This window comes from Lepidochelys kempii, chromosome 7 (genome assembly GCF_965140265.1).
Source record: "Lepidochelys kempii isolate rLepKem1 chromosome 7, rLepKem1.hap2, whole genome shotgun sequence".
Lineage (NCBI taxonomy): Eukaryota > Metazoa > Chordata > Testudines > Cheloniidae > Lepidochelys > Lepidochelys kempii.
In genome coordinates, this window is record NC_133262.1 from 34,373,400 (window position 1) to 34,390,992 (window position 17,593).

The following is a 17,593-nucleotide window of genomic DNA, read 5'->3' on the forward strand; positions in this document are numbered from 1 at the left end:
GTCAGCCGACTTGGGCTCGCAGGGCTATTTCATTGCTTTGTAGACTTCTGGGCTGGGGTCTGGACTCTAGGACCTTGGAGCTTGGAAGTTTACACAGCAATGGAATAACCCCTTGAGACTGAGTTACACTGCTATGTTGACATACCCAGAGTGTCACAGCTAAATTAGAGGTGAAACAGATGGTTTAGCGTGAATAGTTAACACATTCTGCGAGACCATTCAAGGTAAAGTGGCCTGTTAATACCTCTGCAGTCATAGGCCAAAAAAGGGTTACAGCTTGTTGTAATAAGCCATTAATCTGTTGCCTTTATTAAGGCCATTATTTTTAGTGTCTAACAAAGTTATGAATTTAAGTTCCCATTGTGGGTGCAGGGAGAGATGTGTAACGTGCCTTTTTTTCTGTTAATGTACAAGTTTATTTTTCTATGTAACCAATAAAAGAATATTTTCTTTCATATGATGTATTACAGGCAGAAGGTTCCTCGACTGCCTCTTCAGGAAGCCAGGCAGCCGAAGTCAAAGGGAATCAAACCAGTAGTCCACAAATCCCATGTCTGTTGTCAATGCCCACCAGGAACCATATGGATATTACCACCCCTCCATTGCCTCCTGTAGCACCTGAAGTATTAAGAGTGGCAGAACACAGGCACAAGAAGGGATTAATGTATCCCTACATCTTTCATGTCCTAACCAAGGTATGACTCTAAAACTCATGTATTGTGAAACAGTGATTCTGTAAAAGTATCCATACCTAAACACCTGACCAGACAGTATCATCAGGGGTGATGCATACTTGCTCCTGCTTAGATCTAAGCTCTGACCTATTAACACTTCTAACCATTGGTGAAAAAGAAGCTCCAGACAGTAGCTCTGGGAGTGAATTGCACAACAGGTGTCTGACCCTCATTGTTAAAACTGCTTACTCACAGAATAGCTGATTTTTTTCCCCCTGAATTTTCTCTATTTTTTTCCTTTTCTATTTTAAAAAAGTTTGGTGTGTGTGGTGCTTCTTGAGGCTTTGGCACCTCTGCCAGTCTTTCTCTGCCATTACCTGTTTCAGAATTGTTTAGATATTTATACTGATGTGATTGTTGTCTGGCTCTCTTGTTCCCCTCACTGTTTCTTTTTCTCTTGGTGTATCTGAAGAGAAACAGCCCAGCAGCTTTAAGAAATTCCTCCAGGTGTGGCCATAAAATTTTCATTATGGATTAACATGATTGCTATCTTGAATGTCCAGCAAATACATGGCAAGCAGACAGGTCTTAGGGAGATCACTTGAACATCCCTGCTCTGCTCACTAAGTCCAACAGAAATCTCTCTGGATGGCCTTGGAGAGCAAATCTTCCATGGCAATGGAGGAGAGTTCCTCATCTTACTACAAAGAGGCTGTGTCAATGCCAGTTGATTCAGTGTAGTTTTAATGGGATTTCCCAAAGCTGTGTGTTTTGCAACTATCAGAGGTCAGCACTATCTCTCAGTCATTAGGATGCAATGATGGCCTTGGCACAAGTCTTTGGTTTTGCTTAGTATAGATTCAGAGGACAAGATTCAATCCAAACCTCCCTCTAAGTGCAGGCTGAGAAGATCCTACAACTTGATTCTTCTGACCCTGTCTCATCTTCTCATAACTCCTCCTCAGAGCAGCTTAATGCCTCTTGTAGTTCCATCCACAACAGTTGTGGCAGCAATAAGTCCAGTCACTGGCTCGTTAAACCATATTATATTATTCTCATTGATATCCTTAAAGCCAAAATGTTTAATTTGCAGATGTACATGCCATGCTCTCTTTGAGGCATGGACAGTCTCTTTGGTATGTTTATACAGTGCCTAGCCCAATGGGGCTGGGATTCCTCTGTGCAATAGCAATATAGATATTACTCTTGGGGGGCATTCTGTGCTAAAAAAATTTAAGTCTGTGCCAAAAAATTAAACATTCTGCACACAATATTAAAAAATCTGTGCACAATATTTTAAAATTCTGCAAATTTTATTTGTCAAAATAACACTACATCACACAGTTTCAATTATTTTGGTAATTTATAATTAAATACTTGTCAGCAAGTATGTCTGTAACAGTACAGACACAAAAATTCCCCCAGGAGTAGAGAGTTAAAGAAACCCCTATGACAATCCAGTTTCTGTTTCTCTGCCCCTTAGTCCACTCCCACCCCCCAGCCAAGCCGCGGAGCCAGACACCTACAACCCCGTCCCCCCCACACCCCCCAAGCCCCCCTAGTCCAGATACCCGTGCCCCCACCCACAGAGCGCAGCTGTACCCTCCCCTCCCCCCAACTCCAGATACCTGCTCCCCCTTCCCTCCTGAGCCCATGGATCCAGAGGGGGAAACAGCCTGATGCTCGGTCCAAGGCTTGCACGGAGTTTCCTGCGCACCGCCCTCTCCTTCCCTCAGGGCATGCTGGGAACTGCAGCTGCCAGGAACCCTCCAGCTCAGTGGTTCCCAAACTTTAACAGCCCTCGAACCCCTTTCACTAAATTGTGAAATCTTGTGAACCCCCACCTAAAAATGAATATTTCCAGGGATTTAAGTTTAAATTTACTCTGCACTCCGTGGGACTCCTGCTTCTGGACCCTGTTGGCCGCCCCGGTAAACTGAGCTCCACTGAGCTTGGGCTGCAGGTCCCGCTGACCACCAGGGCTTGGGCTGCCGGCCCCAGCTGCCCTGTCCCACTCTCCCTGGGGCTCGGGCGGTCTGCCCTGCAACCGGGTCCCACCTGCTGCCTCCAATGCCCGGGGTCCTTTGGCTGCCATTAGTGAAATTTTTCTGGCCAACCCCTGTAACGTTCTGCGAACCCCAGTTTGGGAACCACTGCTCTAGCTCCCGCTCCCTACCCCCAGCAGCGTCTTCATTGTGCTAGCTGGGCTCTGCTGGGCTCAGGGGCCCCTAGTGGTGGCTGGCAGCACTGCAGCCCATTTCTGTGCAGGAAAGGAAATTCCACATGCACAGTGTTAATTTCTGCAAAATTCTGCATTGTGCAGCGGCACCGAATTCCCCCAGGAATAATAATATATTGACTGATGACATTATTTACCTACAGTGACTTCATTTGAGGCTTTTGATGTCTGTGATTTTGTACTTTTGATGCACTTTTTGTTAGTTTTTGGTCTGACACAATTGCAACAACTCTTGTTGTCTGGATGAGTGATATAGGGAGAGGAAAAAGCAGCTACCTGCTTCCTGCCCAGATCTCCTACAGCGATACTTCTTGTTAATCAGGATGTCTGAGACCATCTCCTTGAAGAATTTGCAAAGGGTTCTTTATTCTTCAAGTGCCTGCACATGTCTATTCCAATTCCGGCACAATGTAGGTGTGTGCATGTGCCGAGCACAGTTGCTGGAATTTTTCTCTCCAGCGGTATCCGTTGGATCAGCTCCAGCGCCTTCTGGTGCCATATTCTCATAGCGCCGGTATAAAGGACCCTGCTGACCCCACTCCCTCTTCAGTTCCTTCTCACCACCCATGATGGTCGCTGGAACCCTTCATTGCTCAGACAGTTTATCTTCTAGTGGTTTTCTCCAGTTTTTAGTGTAAATAGTTGTTGTTTAGTACTTAGGAATTAGTTATTGAGTAGTTTTTTAGTAGTTTTTAGTCCTTAGGTAGTTTGACACCTCCAAGCTTAGTTTAGCGGGGTTGTCTGCTTCCCCGGTGCTGGGGCGTGCTTCAGTCGCCAGGTTTCTAGCCCTGCACCTCATGTAGTAAGTCTATGCCTTTGAGCAACCCACATTTGAGCTGTCTCAAGTGCTTAGGGGATGCTCATAGGAAAGACTGCTGCCAAATCTGCAGGGACTTTAGACCCCAAACCAAGATGGACTGAGTTGCATGACTGAAGGCCCTCCTCGTGAGGGCAACCTTAAGACTTGTACTCGGCACCAAGCACCCCAGCCTTGGTACAGAGCACTCCTCCAACAGCTCGTGACTCTCAGCACCGATCCTCTTCTCTTGTTGCTTATGGTGTTTCTTCTTTGGCACCTGGGAAGAGCCAGTCCCCGGTGCCAAAAGTAAAAGGAGAGAGAGAGAGAACAAGACCAGTGTTGGGCTGCTCTTCAGCCCTGGCACCACATCATCAGGTGCCTGCAACTCTGGTGCTACTGCAAGCTCCTCTGACACCTGCATAGGAGCCGCATCCTCAAGGCTGACAGTGTTCCTGTCTGTTTGTGGTGACGTCGACCCGCAAGGCTTTTGTAGCAGCCAGGGACCTTCTCACCCTACTGGTACTGGTGGCCCCCGAGGGTCAAGATTCGGCACCACTGGTGCCACCAAGCAGCAGGGTATTATCAGCAGGACCTCGCTCAGTGCTGAGGCTGCCATCTAGGGGAAAACCCTCGTTGACAGCCTCAAGATCTAACCTCGGTGACCTTCTCCAGTACCGAGAGGTATGGCACCCCCCTGGTCTCTGCATTACAGCTTGTTGTTCTCAGAGGTGGGATTGTATTCCCCTCATCAGCACGGGTGACCTTACTGCTCCCCTAAGCTGTTTCCATTCCACCACAGCCCCAAGTTCAGTGGTACCTCCAAATGCTTGGCCACTGGGGACCGGCAGCTTTGCAGTGGCCCTTTTGGAACTGTTTTGGTTTCCCCCACCACAGGGCACTCCCTCAAAGTGCTCATATTCCGTTGTCTTGGAGGCTAGGGCTCCCCCAGTACTGCACCGAGAGACTCTGGATCAAGACTCTGGTACCGAGCATGGCACAGAGCCTCAAAAGGAAGCCCTGCAGGCTCTTGTGCATGCTGGTAAACCAACGGAGGCGTCTCAGCCTGTTTTTAGATGCCTCATCCTCCTTTCTGGACAAGGCTATATTGACACTGGGTGTCTCCCCGCCAGAAGACTACCACAAGGCATACCAGGACTTGTTAAAGTGTGTAGCCTCAAACTTGGGGGTCCAAGTGGAAATGGTCAAGGAGGCAACACATAGTCTCTTAGGCTGCCCCTCTAGCACTACCACTACATGAAGCCGTCATGGATCTGATCAAGGCCCTATTGCACACCCTTGCCTCTCTCCTTCCTGACAGCAAAGTGCACAGAGCGAAAATATTTTGTACTGGACAAAGAATACGAATTCCTTTTCTCGCACGCTTCCCTGGGTATAGTGGCCACCAACAAAAGGGATCGCCAAACATAGGCAAGTTCTACGCCCAAGGCAAAGGACCCAACGAAATTGGGCTTGTTCAGTCGGAAGGCATATTCCACAGGGGGCCTACAGCTCCGCATAGCAAATCAGCAAGCTTTGCTGGGTTGCTGTGATTTTAATATGTGGGAGTCTTATGTCAGAATTCAAGGACCTGCTCCCTCAGGACTCTAGACAGGAGTTTTCTTCCCTAGTTGAGTAGGGGAAACTGTGGCAGGTGCCTCCCCTTGGGGCCATTGATTCCACGACCAAATCAATGGTTACAGCGGTAACAACGCATTGGAGCTCATGCTTGCAGTCCTCTGGGCTACCCCATGAGGTGCAGCAAACTATGTGGGACCTCCCATTTGAAGGATCATCGTTCTTTTCAGAGCAAACAGATGTTGGGCTACACAGTCTTAAGGACTTGAAGGCAGCCTTGAAATCCCTGGGACTCTGTGTACCAGCAGGGTCAAGGAAACAGTACAGGCCACAGCAGATGGGCCATTACTTTTCTTGGCCACTCAGATAGGATCAGCTGAGGATTAAGAGCAGGGGGTTCAGGTGCAGATCTCTTGCCCCATCTTCCTCAGCAGGTCCTGCGCAGTCCAGCCCCAGACACTTGGGATCTTCAGAGTGCTCATTTTGACAAGATGCTTGAGGTCAGCATTGCAATCCCCTTGATATAGGATCCAGGTACCCCCTTGTTCTCCAACTGCCTTTCCCACTAGCTTGATGTCTGGACTCTGATCACTTCAGACGGTTGGGTTCTCAGCACAGTAAAACTGGGTTAAACCATCCAATTTCTGTCTACTTCCCCTTCCCCCCTCCTTCCCCCTCCCTCTTCAGGGACACTTCTCAGGAACATCTGTTGAAACAAGAAGTCCAATCCCTCCTTCGGTTGTGAGCCGTGGAAGAGATTCTGTTTCCCCTAAGAGGAAAGGGGTTCTATTCCTGCTAATTCTGAAAGCCAAAGGTGGTTTCAGACTCATTTTAGACACTGTCATCTCAACTGCTGTCTCCAGAACTTAGTGTTTCGCATTGTTTCCTTGGCTTCTGTCATTCCCTCACTGGATCCAGGGGACTAATATGCTGCCCTCAGTCTGAAGGACACTTACTTCTACAATTCGATTTTTCCATGGCCACAGACGTTTCCTAAGATTGTAGTGAACCAAACTCACTACCAGTTTGTGGCGATTCCATTCAGCCTGTTAGCTTCCCCGCAAGTCTTCACCAAATGCATGGCAGTAGTGGCAGCCTCTCTCAGAAGAAAGGAGGTCCATGTATTTCCATACCTCGACGACTAGCTAGTCAAGGGCTGATCTAGAGCTCAAGTGGAAGTGGACATCTGTCTCATTCAATTGATTCCATCCCCCCTCTCTCCGTCGCACACTCTCCCTCACCCTCGCTTGCTCATTTTCACGAGGCTGGGACCGGGGGTTGGGGTGTGAGAGGGGGTGAGGGCTCCAGCTGGGGGTGTGTGCTCTGGGGTGGGGCCAGAGATGAGGGGTTTGGGGTGCAGGAGAGGGCTCTGGGCTGGAGCAGGGGGTTGGGGTGCGGGAGGGGGTGACGGGTTCAGGGTGTGAGAACGGGATCTGGGCTGAGGTAGGGGGTTGGGGCGTGGGAGAAGGTTTGGGGTGCAAGCTCCAGGCGGCACTTATCTCAGGCGGCTCCCGGGAAGCAGCAACATCTCCCTCTGGTTCCTAAGTGGAGGTGCGACCATGTGGCTCTGGGTGCTGCCCACACCTGCCACTCCCTCAGCTCCCATTGGCCATGGCTCCTGGCAAATGGGAACTGCTGAACTGGGGGCGGGGCAGTGCGCAAACCCCTGTGACCCTTCATTCACCTAGGAGCCAAAGGGAGATGCCGGCAGATTCCCAGGAGTTGCGTGGAGCCAGGTAGGGAGCCGGTCTGCACTGCCAACTAGACTTTTAACGTCCTGGTCAGCAGTACTGACTGAAGTCACCAGGGTCCCTTTATGACCGGGCGTTCCGGTTGAAAACCAGACAGCTGGCAACTCTGGTTGTCCTTGGTCTCCCTGGGGTACACTGCGAGCGGCAGTCCCAGCAACTCCTCAGCATTGGGCATGTCACGCAGTCCTGGTACCTGACGGTCTCCTTGGCCATAGTCTTCCGCAGGTTCCAGCTCCAGCAGTGTTCTGGAAGCATCTGCTTCTGTTGGCAGCTCCTGCTCAACTGAGCTGCAGGGCCCGCTTCTTATACTTCCTGTTCCTGTCCTGCCCTTCTGCATCCGGTGTGGCGGCCTAGGCCTTCCGGGTTCCACCCACCAAGGGGCATCTGGCTCTCCCTCACTGTCAGTCTCTGAGGGAGGCCACACCCCTTTGCTACACTGCCCCATTTCTAAAGGCTTGATTTCCCAACAAAGTAGATACTGAAAATCACTTTTACAAAAATGTGCATCATGCTCTAATGTTTGAATGGGGGGTTGGAGAAAATTATGTAAACTTGCCCTTCCCCCACACATTAAATATAAAGCGTACAAGTAAAACCTAATACAGTAAAAGCTGCGTTATCTGGCACTTTACCAACCAGAAAGCTCTATAAACTGGCATTTCTGATCTTCATTGAAAGTCCAGTTTATAGTCCGGTTGGCATGGGGCCGGTAGGCTCTGTGCATGGCTCCCTCAAAATGGCAACATGTCCCTGCTGCTCCTAGGTGGACGAATGGCCATGAGGGGTTCGGTGTGTGGGAGGGGTTGAGGGGCTGGGGATTGGGGTGCGGGAGGTGGTGCAGGGCGTGGGCTCTGGGAGGGAGATTGGGTGCGGGAGGGGGCTCAGGGCGGGGGTTGGGGTGTGGGAAGGGTTTCGGGGTACCGGATCCGGGTGGCTCTCACCTTAGGCAGCTCCCCGCAGGCGGTGACCTGTCCTTGCTACTCCTAGGCAGAGGTGTGGCTAGGTGGCTCTGCGCGCTGCCCCCACCCCAAGTGCTGGCTCCACAGCTCCCATTGGCTGGGAACTGCAGCCAGCGGGAGCTGCAGGGGCGGTGCATGTGGACAGAAGCAGCGCGCAGAGCCGCCTAGCCGCACCTCTCACTAGGAGCAGCAGGAACAGGTCACCACTTCCAGGGAGCCGCCCAAGGTGAGTGCTACCCGGATCCAGCACCCCTCTCCCGCACCCCAACCCCTTACTCTAAGCCCACTTCCACACCCAAACTCCCGGAGCCCGTGCCCAGCACCCCCTCCTGCACCCAAATCCTCCCCTCCCTTAGTTAACTGGAATTTTTCATTTACTGGCACCCCCCATTTCCCTAACATGCCGGATAAAAAAGCTTTTACTGTACTTGACTTACACACAAAAATGCTTAGCTGTGACTTTTTTTTTTTTTTTTTAAATTCACAGAGGACTTGTGGTTAACCACATTGCATATCAAAAACTAAAACTAAAATTGTATACATTTCTCTTATCTTGTGAGCATGGATCCTAGAAATCCATTTGTCGTGGAAAAATGCGGAATATGCATTTTTACAGAGAATTTTTAGGTTTTACATTTTGTGAAAAAATAAAAATATATGCTAAATGTTAATTAAATTTTACTGAAAGTACCAGTGTCACTTATCAGTGTGCATAACCTCTTCCTCTTGTGGTTGTTTTTTTTTCAATGCGCTTTAAATTTATAGTGGATCTGATTTATCTGATCGACCAGAGCCAGTTCGGATAGTCAAAAATTGGAATAATCATGAGGATTGGCAAAGACCTTTGTATCCCTTAATTTAAGATGGGGTGGGGAGGTTGGGTGGTCAGCCCTGGGTGGCTGCTGATTTGGTTAATACGGAGAGCCGGATAACTGAAGCTTGGATAAACAGGGTTCTACTGTATATCAGTAAAACATTTTGTTCATCTGATACTTATATATATTATGACTAGGGAAACTAAAGTTCAACGTTTCATTTTAATTGCGGAAAACTGTGGATTTTTGATTTTTTTTTTTTTTTTTATTGGAGAATTTTGGGGGGGGTTATCATGGTAAACTAGGATTCCTGCTTGTGAGTTTACCTCCGTTTCTAAATTATATGAACAATGCACAGTGAAGTTTAACACAAATTTCTATGCTGACTTCAGGTATTTACTATATATATGTTAATTTGGATTTTAACTACTTGGTAGCAAAATATCTCCCATCTAAAGCTTTGAGCACCCTTGATAATCTTTTAAAAATACACTAAACAAACCTATTAATTACCCTGGCAACAACATAAATATAATAATTTCTATAAGTCTACCAAAATTGGCAAATCAGACACTTAATTTTGAGCTTCTAAATTTTCTGTTAATCTTTGCATAGCTTATTTTTTGTCATGGAGCTCTGTTTTTCCAAATATTTGTTTAGCAATCTATTTCAGTACAAAAATAGACATTAATGCAGTGTAATAATTGAGAATTGAAATGTGTAAGTGTACCTGCATCAGAGTTTAGTTTTGAATTTCATTGTATTTCAATTCTCAGCTATAACATACACTTTTGATACACGTTTTCTCCATTTCATTTCCTTATCCGTAAAAGGAAAGCACAGAAGCGAAGGTGGGTGGGACAAATGTCTAATTAATTTCTTTATGCCAGTAGTCAAATGCTATATTTGATGTTGTTGTTGATTAAACGTACTATCTGAATATGTGATCATAGAATGCAGAAAAGTATCCAAGCAATTAAACATCAAAAGAAGAATTATCCTAAATCAGGGGCGGCCAACCTGAGCCTGAGAAGGAGCCAAAATTTACCAATGTACATTGCCAAAGAGCCACACTAATATGTCAGCAGCCCCCCATTAGCTCCCCCCTCTCCAACCTGCAGCGCCTCCAGCCCGCTGGCAGCCCCATCAATCTGTGCCTTCGGCTCCCTCCCCACGCCTTCTGCCCACCGCGATCAGCTGTTATGCGGTGCGCAGGAGGCTCTGGTGGGGAGAGTGAGGGCACGGCAGGCTCAGGGGAAGGGGTGGAGGGGGGGTAGGGTAGGGGGTTGAGCACTGAGCACTCCTTGGCACATTGGAAAGTTAGCATCTATAGCTCCAGCCCCGGAGTCAGTGCCTATGCAAGGAGCTGCATATTAACTTATGAAGAGCCACATGCAGCTCCGGAGCCACCCCTGTCTTAAATTGTGAGGAATCTGTTCCAGCAATAAATAAATAAATAAACTTAGGGACTCTTGCATTGAATACAGTAGGGCAATCAGTATTTAAAGACTGATCTGTTTTTTCAGTGAATAGAAATGCTATTTGACATCTGTAGGCAGGGTCCAATCTATTATATGATTACATTGCCATGTAAATTGTTACATAATTGTGGATTATTTTTAAATGGCCACATAATTGTTTTCCAGAATCTAAAGCTTTCATTTGTCTCTAGCGCTCATGTTTATGGGGAAACCTTAAAAACATAAACTGAGTGTAACTGATGCAATGTTTTCTGAGTTTGCCAAGAGCCTAAAACAAAGGTCTGAGAGGTATGAACTTCATTGTTCCTCTCTTGGGTGTGAACACTGAAGTCTGATGACAGTTTAAATGACCATTTTATCAGAAACCGTTAACTAATATGCTTATTTGTCATTGCTGGATGGTAGTGGTAAATATTGGGGAAGGATGCAGTGGAGCAGCTAGTTGCTACCAAGGATTATTACTCTCCCATTTCAAAAATTAAAAACACCTCTACCCTTCCCCTAAATGGAGGGGAGGATACACAGTTCATCCCCTTCCAAGTACCAAAAGCCTTGACTACTTCCTGGGTATCAAACACAACTTTCATACCTTCATGGATACCAAAAGCCTCAATGACCCCCTCCCGAGCTTCCAAAAATCTGCATTTCCCTGCCAGTTTCTACATCAGTACAACATTCTGCAGCACACTGAAAACCTAAAATCTGAGAGGAAGGGGATTGATGTAACAGTATTGTGTCATGTTGGCTACCTTCCCATGTGACTTCAGAGCTGTTGTTGCTGATTGGAATACAGCTTGTAAGGAATTTAATTCAAAAGAAAAAGACAAAATAAAGTTTTAATTGTGGGTAAAGTACATGAGTTTATAAACAAAATATTGAATACTTGTACTCATTGATGTGTTTGTATAATATGTAATACTATAGAGAAAATTGGGATTTTAACATCTTAAATTGAGACTCTGAGGAGAAAGGTAAGTTAGTAGTGAATGCTTTTAATTTTCCTAAGAGGCCTATTTAAAATAAAAAAATTGGGGCGAGTACAGGTTGGTTGACCCTGCTGGAATCTTACTAGGGACATATACTACTCTTGATCCACTTGTGCAGTTCACATTGGTATTGGTGGCATTTCTGTGTGTACGTGATAGACAATAGTCTATGACCCTACAGAAATTATTGGTGCAGAGTTTGTCAGAATAGAATAGGAATAAGGAATAGTTAAGATTTAAAATTAACAGATAGAAAGTGATGTTAGTTGTTTGCCTAGTAACTCTTAATTGCCCATTTAATTTTAAGTGATCTCTTACTGCATGTGTGAACCCCTTATGCTTAACAGTTTGTACCAGTTTAGACACTCTGGTTACATTCACCAGACCTGAAGAAGAGCTCTATGAAGCTTGAAAGCTTGTACCTTCCACCAGCAGAAGTTGGTAATAAGATATTACCTCATCTACCACGTCTCTCTCAGTAAAACTAAACACAATCAGCCTTTAAAGCCATGGGGGTGGTATAATTTGTGGTAAGCAGAGAGAAGTTTGCAGTTGAGCCTCTGTCAAAATATACATTTAAAATCTACTTTTGCTAAATTTAACTTATGTTTGTCCTTTTAGAAGGGAGGAGTAATTTTTGTGGTTGAAAAGGTTTATAGAAGCTTATTTGATAGGTTATGTCCTTATTATTTTCCCCATAAATTTAACACAGTCTAGTGATCTTCATCCTTCTGTATGTTCAGTACAGTTTCCCTAATTTCAAAATTTGAAGACAAGATAACATGTGTGGACTAATTTAAGATGCTGCCTTGTGTAAATTACCCTCAAAAAATCACACCACTGTCCTTGAAATGGAAGACAAGACTGATTTTCTAATTCCAAGTGTTCAAACGCTTATTGATACGGTATATTTATAAGTAGGGATGTATGAATCTTTGATCTAAATACAAATCCAGACATCTTAAAATATGAATGAATCAAACATTGATCTACAGAACAGAGTAAGTCTGAATCGCCACAGTCCAAGGACATTGCAGCTGATACGTGGACCTAGAGTAGTATAACTCGGGTGTTCCTCAGCCTAACTTCTACTTGTATTGCTAGTAAATTTACAGGTGAGCCTTTATGTGACACTGGAATGTTTTGACGGCAAGCACACAGGCACTACTATTTTGATAACTTAAAAAACATGCTAAAGGCTTTGTAGATGGCCCAAAATGGCAATCTTGTTCATTATGGAAACACTGTTAACATTAAAACAAAAACAAAAAAAGCTTTCAGCATTTGTAATATTTATAGGGTGAGCTGTTTGTACACACCCTGCAGCTGTGCATTCATGATGATGATTTATTGAAAACTGATCAGTACAAGTTTGGTGCTCAGAAAGGGGCAAATGAGTAAGCACTCATACAGAGGGTAAACATATTCCTTTCTATTAAAAAACCACCAAACTCTTGATGGGGGACATATGGGTGAGTGTCCAGTAAGATACAATCCTCAAAAAATCAGAATTACAAAGAGTGGAGAAAAGAGCAGGGGAGAAAAAAGCATATTCTAGAAAACATCAAATATCACCACTTAATGGCTTGTAGGATGCATCCCAAGAAATGAATGTACTTTGTGATTCTCTAGCTTCACACTAATCAGGTCATTCTAATATGTAGTCAGACAGCCACACAGATGTGATCTTTGTGGGGGAATCTTGATTAGGGCACTGATATCCAATGAAACTAGAAAGTTGAATGGACTTCTTACACTCGCTCATTGAGCAATGACTTCACACAAGAGAAAGTATTGAGATATCTGGTATACAGTGGCTCAAAATGGGCATTTTTTAAATCTGCTTATTACTCCACAAAGACTCCAAGACATGGGGGGCTTTAATAGGGAGTTGAAGTGTCAAACCCTGTAAAAAGCCTGACCTCAAAAGGTTGGAGAGACACTGATCTACTTTTGTGTTCTCCAAGAGCCCCCGAATGTCTCTACGATAGGAAGAGGTTAGTGATAGACTGAGACAATTAGAGTAAAGAAAATAGTCCATGTCTAGGTTAATAAGTGATACATCTGGGCCCATTTGTACCTCATTAGAAAATTGCTGTAAAAATTCTTCCAGGTTAGGGCTTGTAGAAAGCAGTCAGGTTGGACCACTTGCATAAGGACACTATACTTGCAGAGTTCTGCCCTGTCAAGAGCCACATTGAACCAGGGGGAGAACAGATACTAACATTATGACATCCTTGTAAGGTAGATAGTATTTATTTCCCACATTACAGACAGCAGATTGAGACAGAGTTAAGCAACCTGCCCCAAGCCAGTACAACCAGGGACTAGAGTTGCGATAAGTCAGACAGCCCTGGCCCTCAGCCCTGTACTCAATGCTGCCCTTTCCCAAAAGTTTTTATCTACAAGAGGCGCTATACTTATGTAATTGTATTAATCCTTTTTCATAGTGAACACAAAAGTAAGCTATGCACTTTATTTTTATTTTAAAATTGTTGTATATTCACCTTATGTATCTTTTCAGTTTATACAGCATTTTAAATTAAATTGTTCACTTAGTAGTCAAAACTTAGTACAAGCCATGCAAGGCATTAAATGGATAGCTACATAGCTTTACTTAAGGCATATTTTAATTACAAATACACTTCTAAATTTCTAAAGCAGCTTTTACCAATTTTCAAAATATTGTCATATCTGACTTTTCCAGTTAAGTCTTTGAATGCAATTTGACTAGTGTTTGGGATCCATTTAAAAAAAACAGATTCATCATATCGCTAATTGTTTCTTTACTGGTAAAATGCTCAATTTTAAATATTTTTGCTTTATTAATATATTTCTTGGCTATTTAAAAGGCTTTGCGTCACCTGCATAATTGTGTGTAGCAGTGACTGAGAAGCAAAAACCTGTTTCAGACTGGGGGGAACTACGGGGAAGATTTTCAAAATCTCTAAGGTATTTAGGAGCATACAATCAGTGAGGCATGTGCTGCTAAGTCACTTGCGATTTTGAAAGTAGTCTCTAAATTCTAGCTTAACTCTAGGCATCTGTTCTTCAAATATATCTTTTGTATTGATTAAATATATGACTGAAATGGTTTTAAAGCAGGATTGCGTTAGCATACTTACTTTTATGTTGAATGGAAAAAATATATATATATATACATACGTGCAATATTATTCTGCTTTCTTCCATGCAAAGGGTGAAATCAAAATTGCCGTTTCTATTGAAGACGAAGCCAACAAAGACCTGCCTCCTGCTGCTCTGCTTTATAGGCCAGTTCGTCAGTATGTTTACGGAGTCCTGTTTAGTTTGGCAGAAAGCAGAAAGAAAACTGAAAGGCTTGCTTTTAGAAAGAACAGACTTCCACCAGAATGTATGTACTCTAGCCATCGTTTTTCTCTTCAAAACTCCATAATCTTATGCACATTTTCAGCATGATCAAAAATGAGAGTAATTATTAGGCTTTCATGAATGTCACTGAGATAAAATTTTAATGTTCTGTCAGGACAAAAGTGGCAGATTTTATGGGTCCTTATAAATAAATTACTTTATAATCTTTTTTCTTACTATATTTATTCTCTGTAATTGTTTAATGACTAAAAAAGGAGTCAATAAGCAAAATTGGAGGTTTATAGCTGGAACACTAACATGAAAGAAAATGTATAGTCTGGCTACTGCCTGACTTTTCTTGAATAGTCTGTCATTTTTGGTCCTGGTGTGCTCTTTAGATTCAAAGTATTATGTTAGGAATTGAATGTAAGAAATTTCTTTTCCTTTCTCACACAAATATTAACATAGTTTTCACAGAAATGTTAAATGCATATGTCAGTTTTCTCTGTTTTTTCCTCTGCGTTTCCAAAATACTCTGTCTAGTGTATTTCAGTGGAATTTAGTTTTGTTTCTCTTTTTAGCTTTCAAACATCGACACATGAAAATTTTATTTTTATTACACTGTAGTTTACTTAGGCTTCAGGTATAGCAACTTAGTCATAAACCAACTAACAATTTAAAAACTGCACTTTTTTGTGAGCAGATTTGTTACAGAGGCCATTTGCTAATGCAGTCAAAAGCATGAGTGCTAGTGCTGACATTAATCAGCTGTACACATTTTCAGATCTGTAGTTGCCAGTGATTCATTTCATTTGAGAAAACCTCAGTTTATATATGGAAAGGTTTTCTTAATGTCAAACACATACCAAAAAGTGGTTAAACCTCTGTAACAAGATCTTGGGAAGGTTAAGGAAAAGCAAAGTATTAAATAGATGATTGTCAACAGGAGAAAAGGTAACATTTATTTGTAGGATTCTGCTGTCAGTAGACCAAATTTAAAAAGCAAATATTTAGATTTGTTTGTTGTGAAGATGTCATTTGCAATCTTTGTCTAAGGCTACATACAGTAATCATTTGTATGCCTTATTTTCATTTACACCCCTCCCTCCCACCAATTTTTAATTGGAACAAACTATTGTGAAATATTTTGTGACCCTTATAGGCAGGAGATTCAATCTCTAGTTTCACTGAGATTCAAAAGTCATAAAGTAAGAAATAGTTTTGAAATAAGTAGTCAAATTATCCCTTTTCTGAGTCTTTTTTTTTTTTTTAAATCCACCTCTTTCTCAAACAGAATAATTTCCAAACTCACAAGTTCACACATGTAGATTCTAGACACACTTGTGTTAACAGAGTTTTAGGAGATTGGCTTTGAAATAAAGTTCTGTGCAATGTTCATTGTTGCTGACTTGGATTACTGTCTTGAAGCTGCTGTATAGATTTACTTACGCATTTACTTTATGCACCTAAATAGCTAAAGTGCTTAAAGCTGTAAGTGCTGAAGCCCTTAACTATCTTAGCTTTATGCAGGTTTCCTTTTTTCTCTTGAAAAACTGCACAGAGTTCCCTAGAGTTTTTGAGCTACTTGGCTGGGTCCCCCTCTTCCCTCCCTTAGTTTACACTGCCCTTCAGAGTTTCCTTAGTCTGTGGAGGCAGAAGTTGCTGCTGACTTAGCTCTCACTATCCTCTGGTGTTCTTAGTAAGTGTGGCGCTGGTAACAAGGAAATAGGGGTACCAACTCTCACTTTTGGTCTCCTTAAACTTTTATGTTACTAGAAGTAAAATGTCTCTTATTTCAGCCAGTTCAACATTTATTGACTTGCCTTAAATTTCTGAATCACTTCTGTTGGCTATAGTCATTTGCTTCTGTGAGTAGAAAACTCCTAGCAGAGGCTCTCTTTTTCTTTTAATGTAGGAAATTCTTGTGCAATGTTGTTATGTGTTTATTGCAGTAGTATGCCAGCGCCCCAATTGTGGTTGTGGTTCTTATTGTGCTAGGGTGCAGTACCTGTGATTAAGACACAGAACTTGAGCTCATGAGAAGTTCAGTTTTCAACTCTGCCCAAGCATGTTGGTGCAAATAAGGATTATAAGTAAGAAATACAGTGGGTTCCACTTAATAGTAATCCTGATATTAATGACTTCCGGTTAATAGCATTTTTCCAGGAGCCAGTTCTGTCCCATTTACTTTAATAATATTTGGATATTGGCAACAGGTTGTCGCGTATGACAACTTTTTGACATGCGTTCCTTGCCTGCAACACTGCAAACCTGCCAGCAGCTGGGAGGGGAGGATCTGGACAGGGCAGCAGCAGGAAGGGGCGGGCTGCAGCCTGGATACTGGTGGCTTTCCTTGGGGAGTAGGGATGCTGGGGCCCTGCAGGACTGCATGGTACCTCTGTGCTCTCCGGGCTGTGCCCTACTCTGGCACGAGGGGCCTGATCTCAGCATGTCCCAGTGCTTCTTTCCCTGGCTGCAGCCCCATAAACCTGCTTGTGGGGCTGCACCCAGGGGAGGAAGAGCTGAGAAGTGCTGAGCATCAACTGCAGACAGGTTTGTGGGGTTGCAGGGAGAGGTACCGGCACATCCCAGCGTTCTCTTCCTTGGCTGCAGCCCTGCAAACCTGCCTTCCACTTATCTGCAGCCTCCAGATAATAGGTTCTTTTTGCTGGGAACTGAAAGATTGTTAGTAAGTAGAATTTACGGTAATGTTAATAAGAACATGCAGTTTCTGCAGAATCTAAAAAGACAAAAATTAAAGGGTAGAGGCAAGAGATAAAACATACAAATGAAGTGCTCAGGGTTGTGATGGTTACATGCTAATTTCATGTGGGATTTTTCAATTTAAAGTATTTTTATTTCTTTATTTTTTATTATGGTGGCCAGGGGTATGGCAAAATGGGATGAGTAAAGAAAATCAAGCCATTTTAGCAGAAAGCGGAAGGTGAGGAGAAGAAGGAGGGAAGGGACAGAGATCAAGGAGA

The 17,593-nt window shown here is 43.8% G+C and overlaps 1 protein-coding gene across 4 annotated transcripts in view; it reads left to right on the forward strand.

Annotated features, from left to right (window-relative positions):
* The window catches only part of FAM120A (family with sequence similarity 120 member A), a 117,732-nt gene that overhangs the window by 54,990 nt on the left and 45,149 nt on the right, over window positions 1-17,593 (forward strand). For all 4 annotated transcript variants that reach the window (XM_073352163.1, XM_073352162.1, XM_073352160.1 and 1 more), the window contains 2 exons: window positions 471-695; window positions 14,478-14,652. In XM_073352163.1, coding sequence (XP_073208264.1) covers window positions 471-695; window positions 14,478-14,652 — 400 coding nt within the window. The remainder of the gene's footprint in view (window positions 1-470; window positions 696-14,477; window positions 14,653-17,593) is intronic.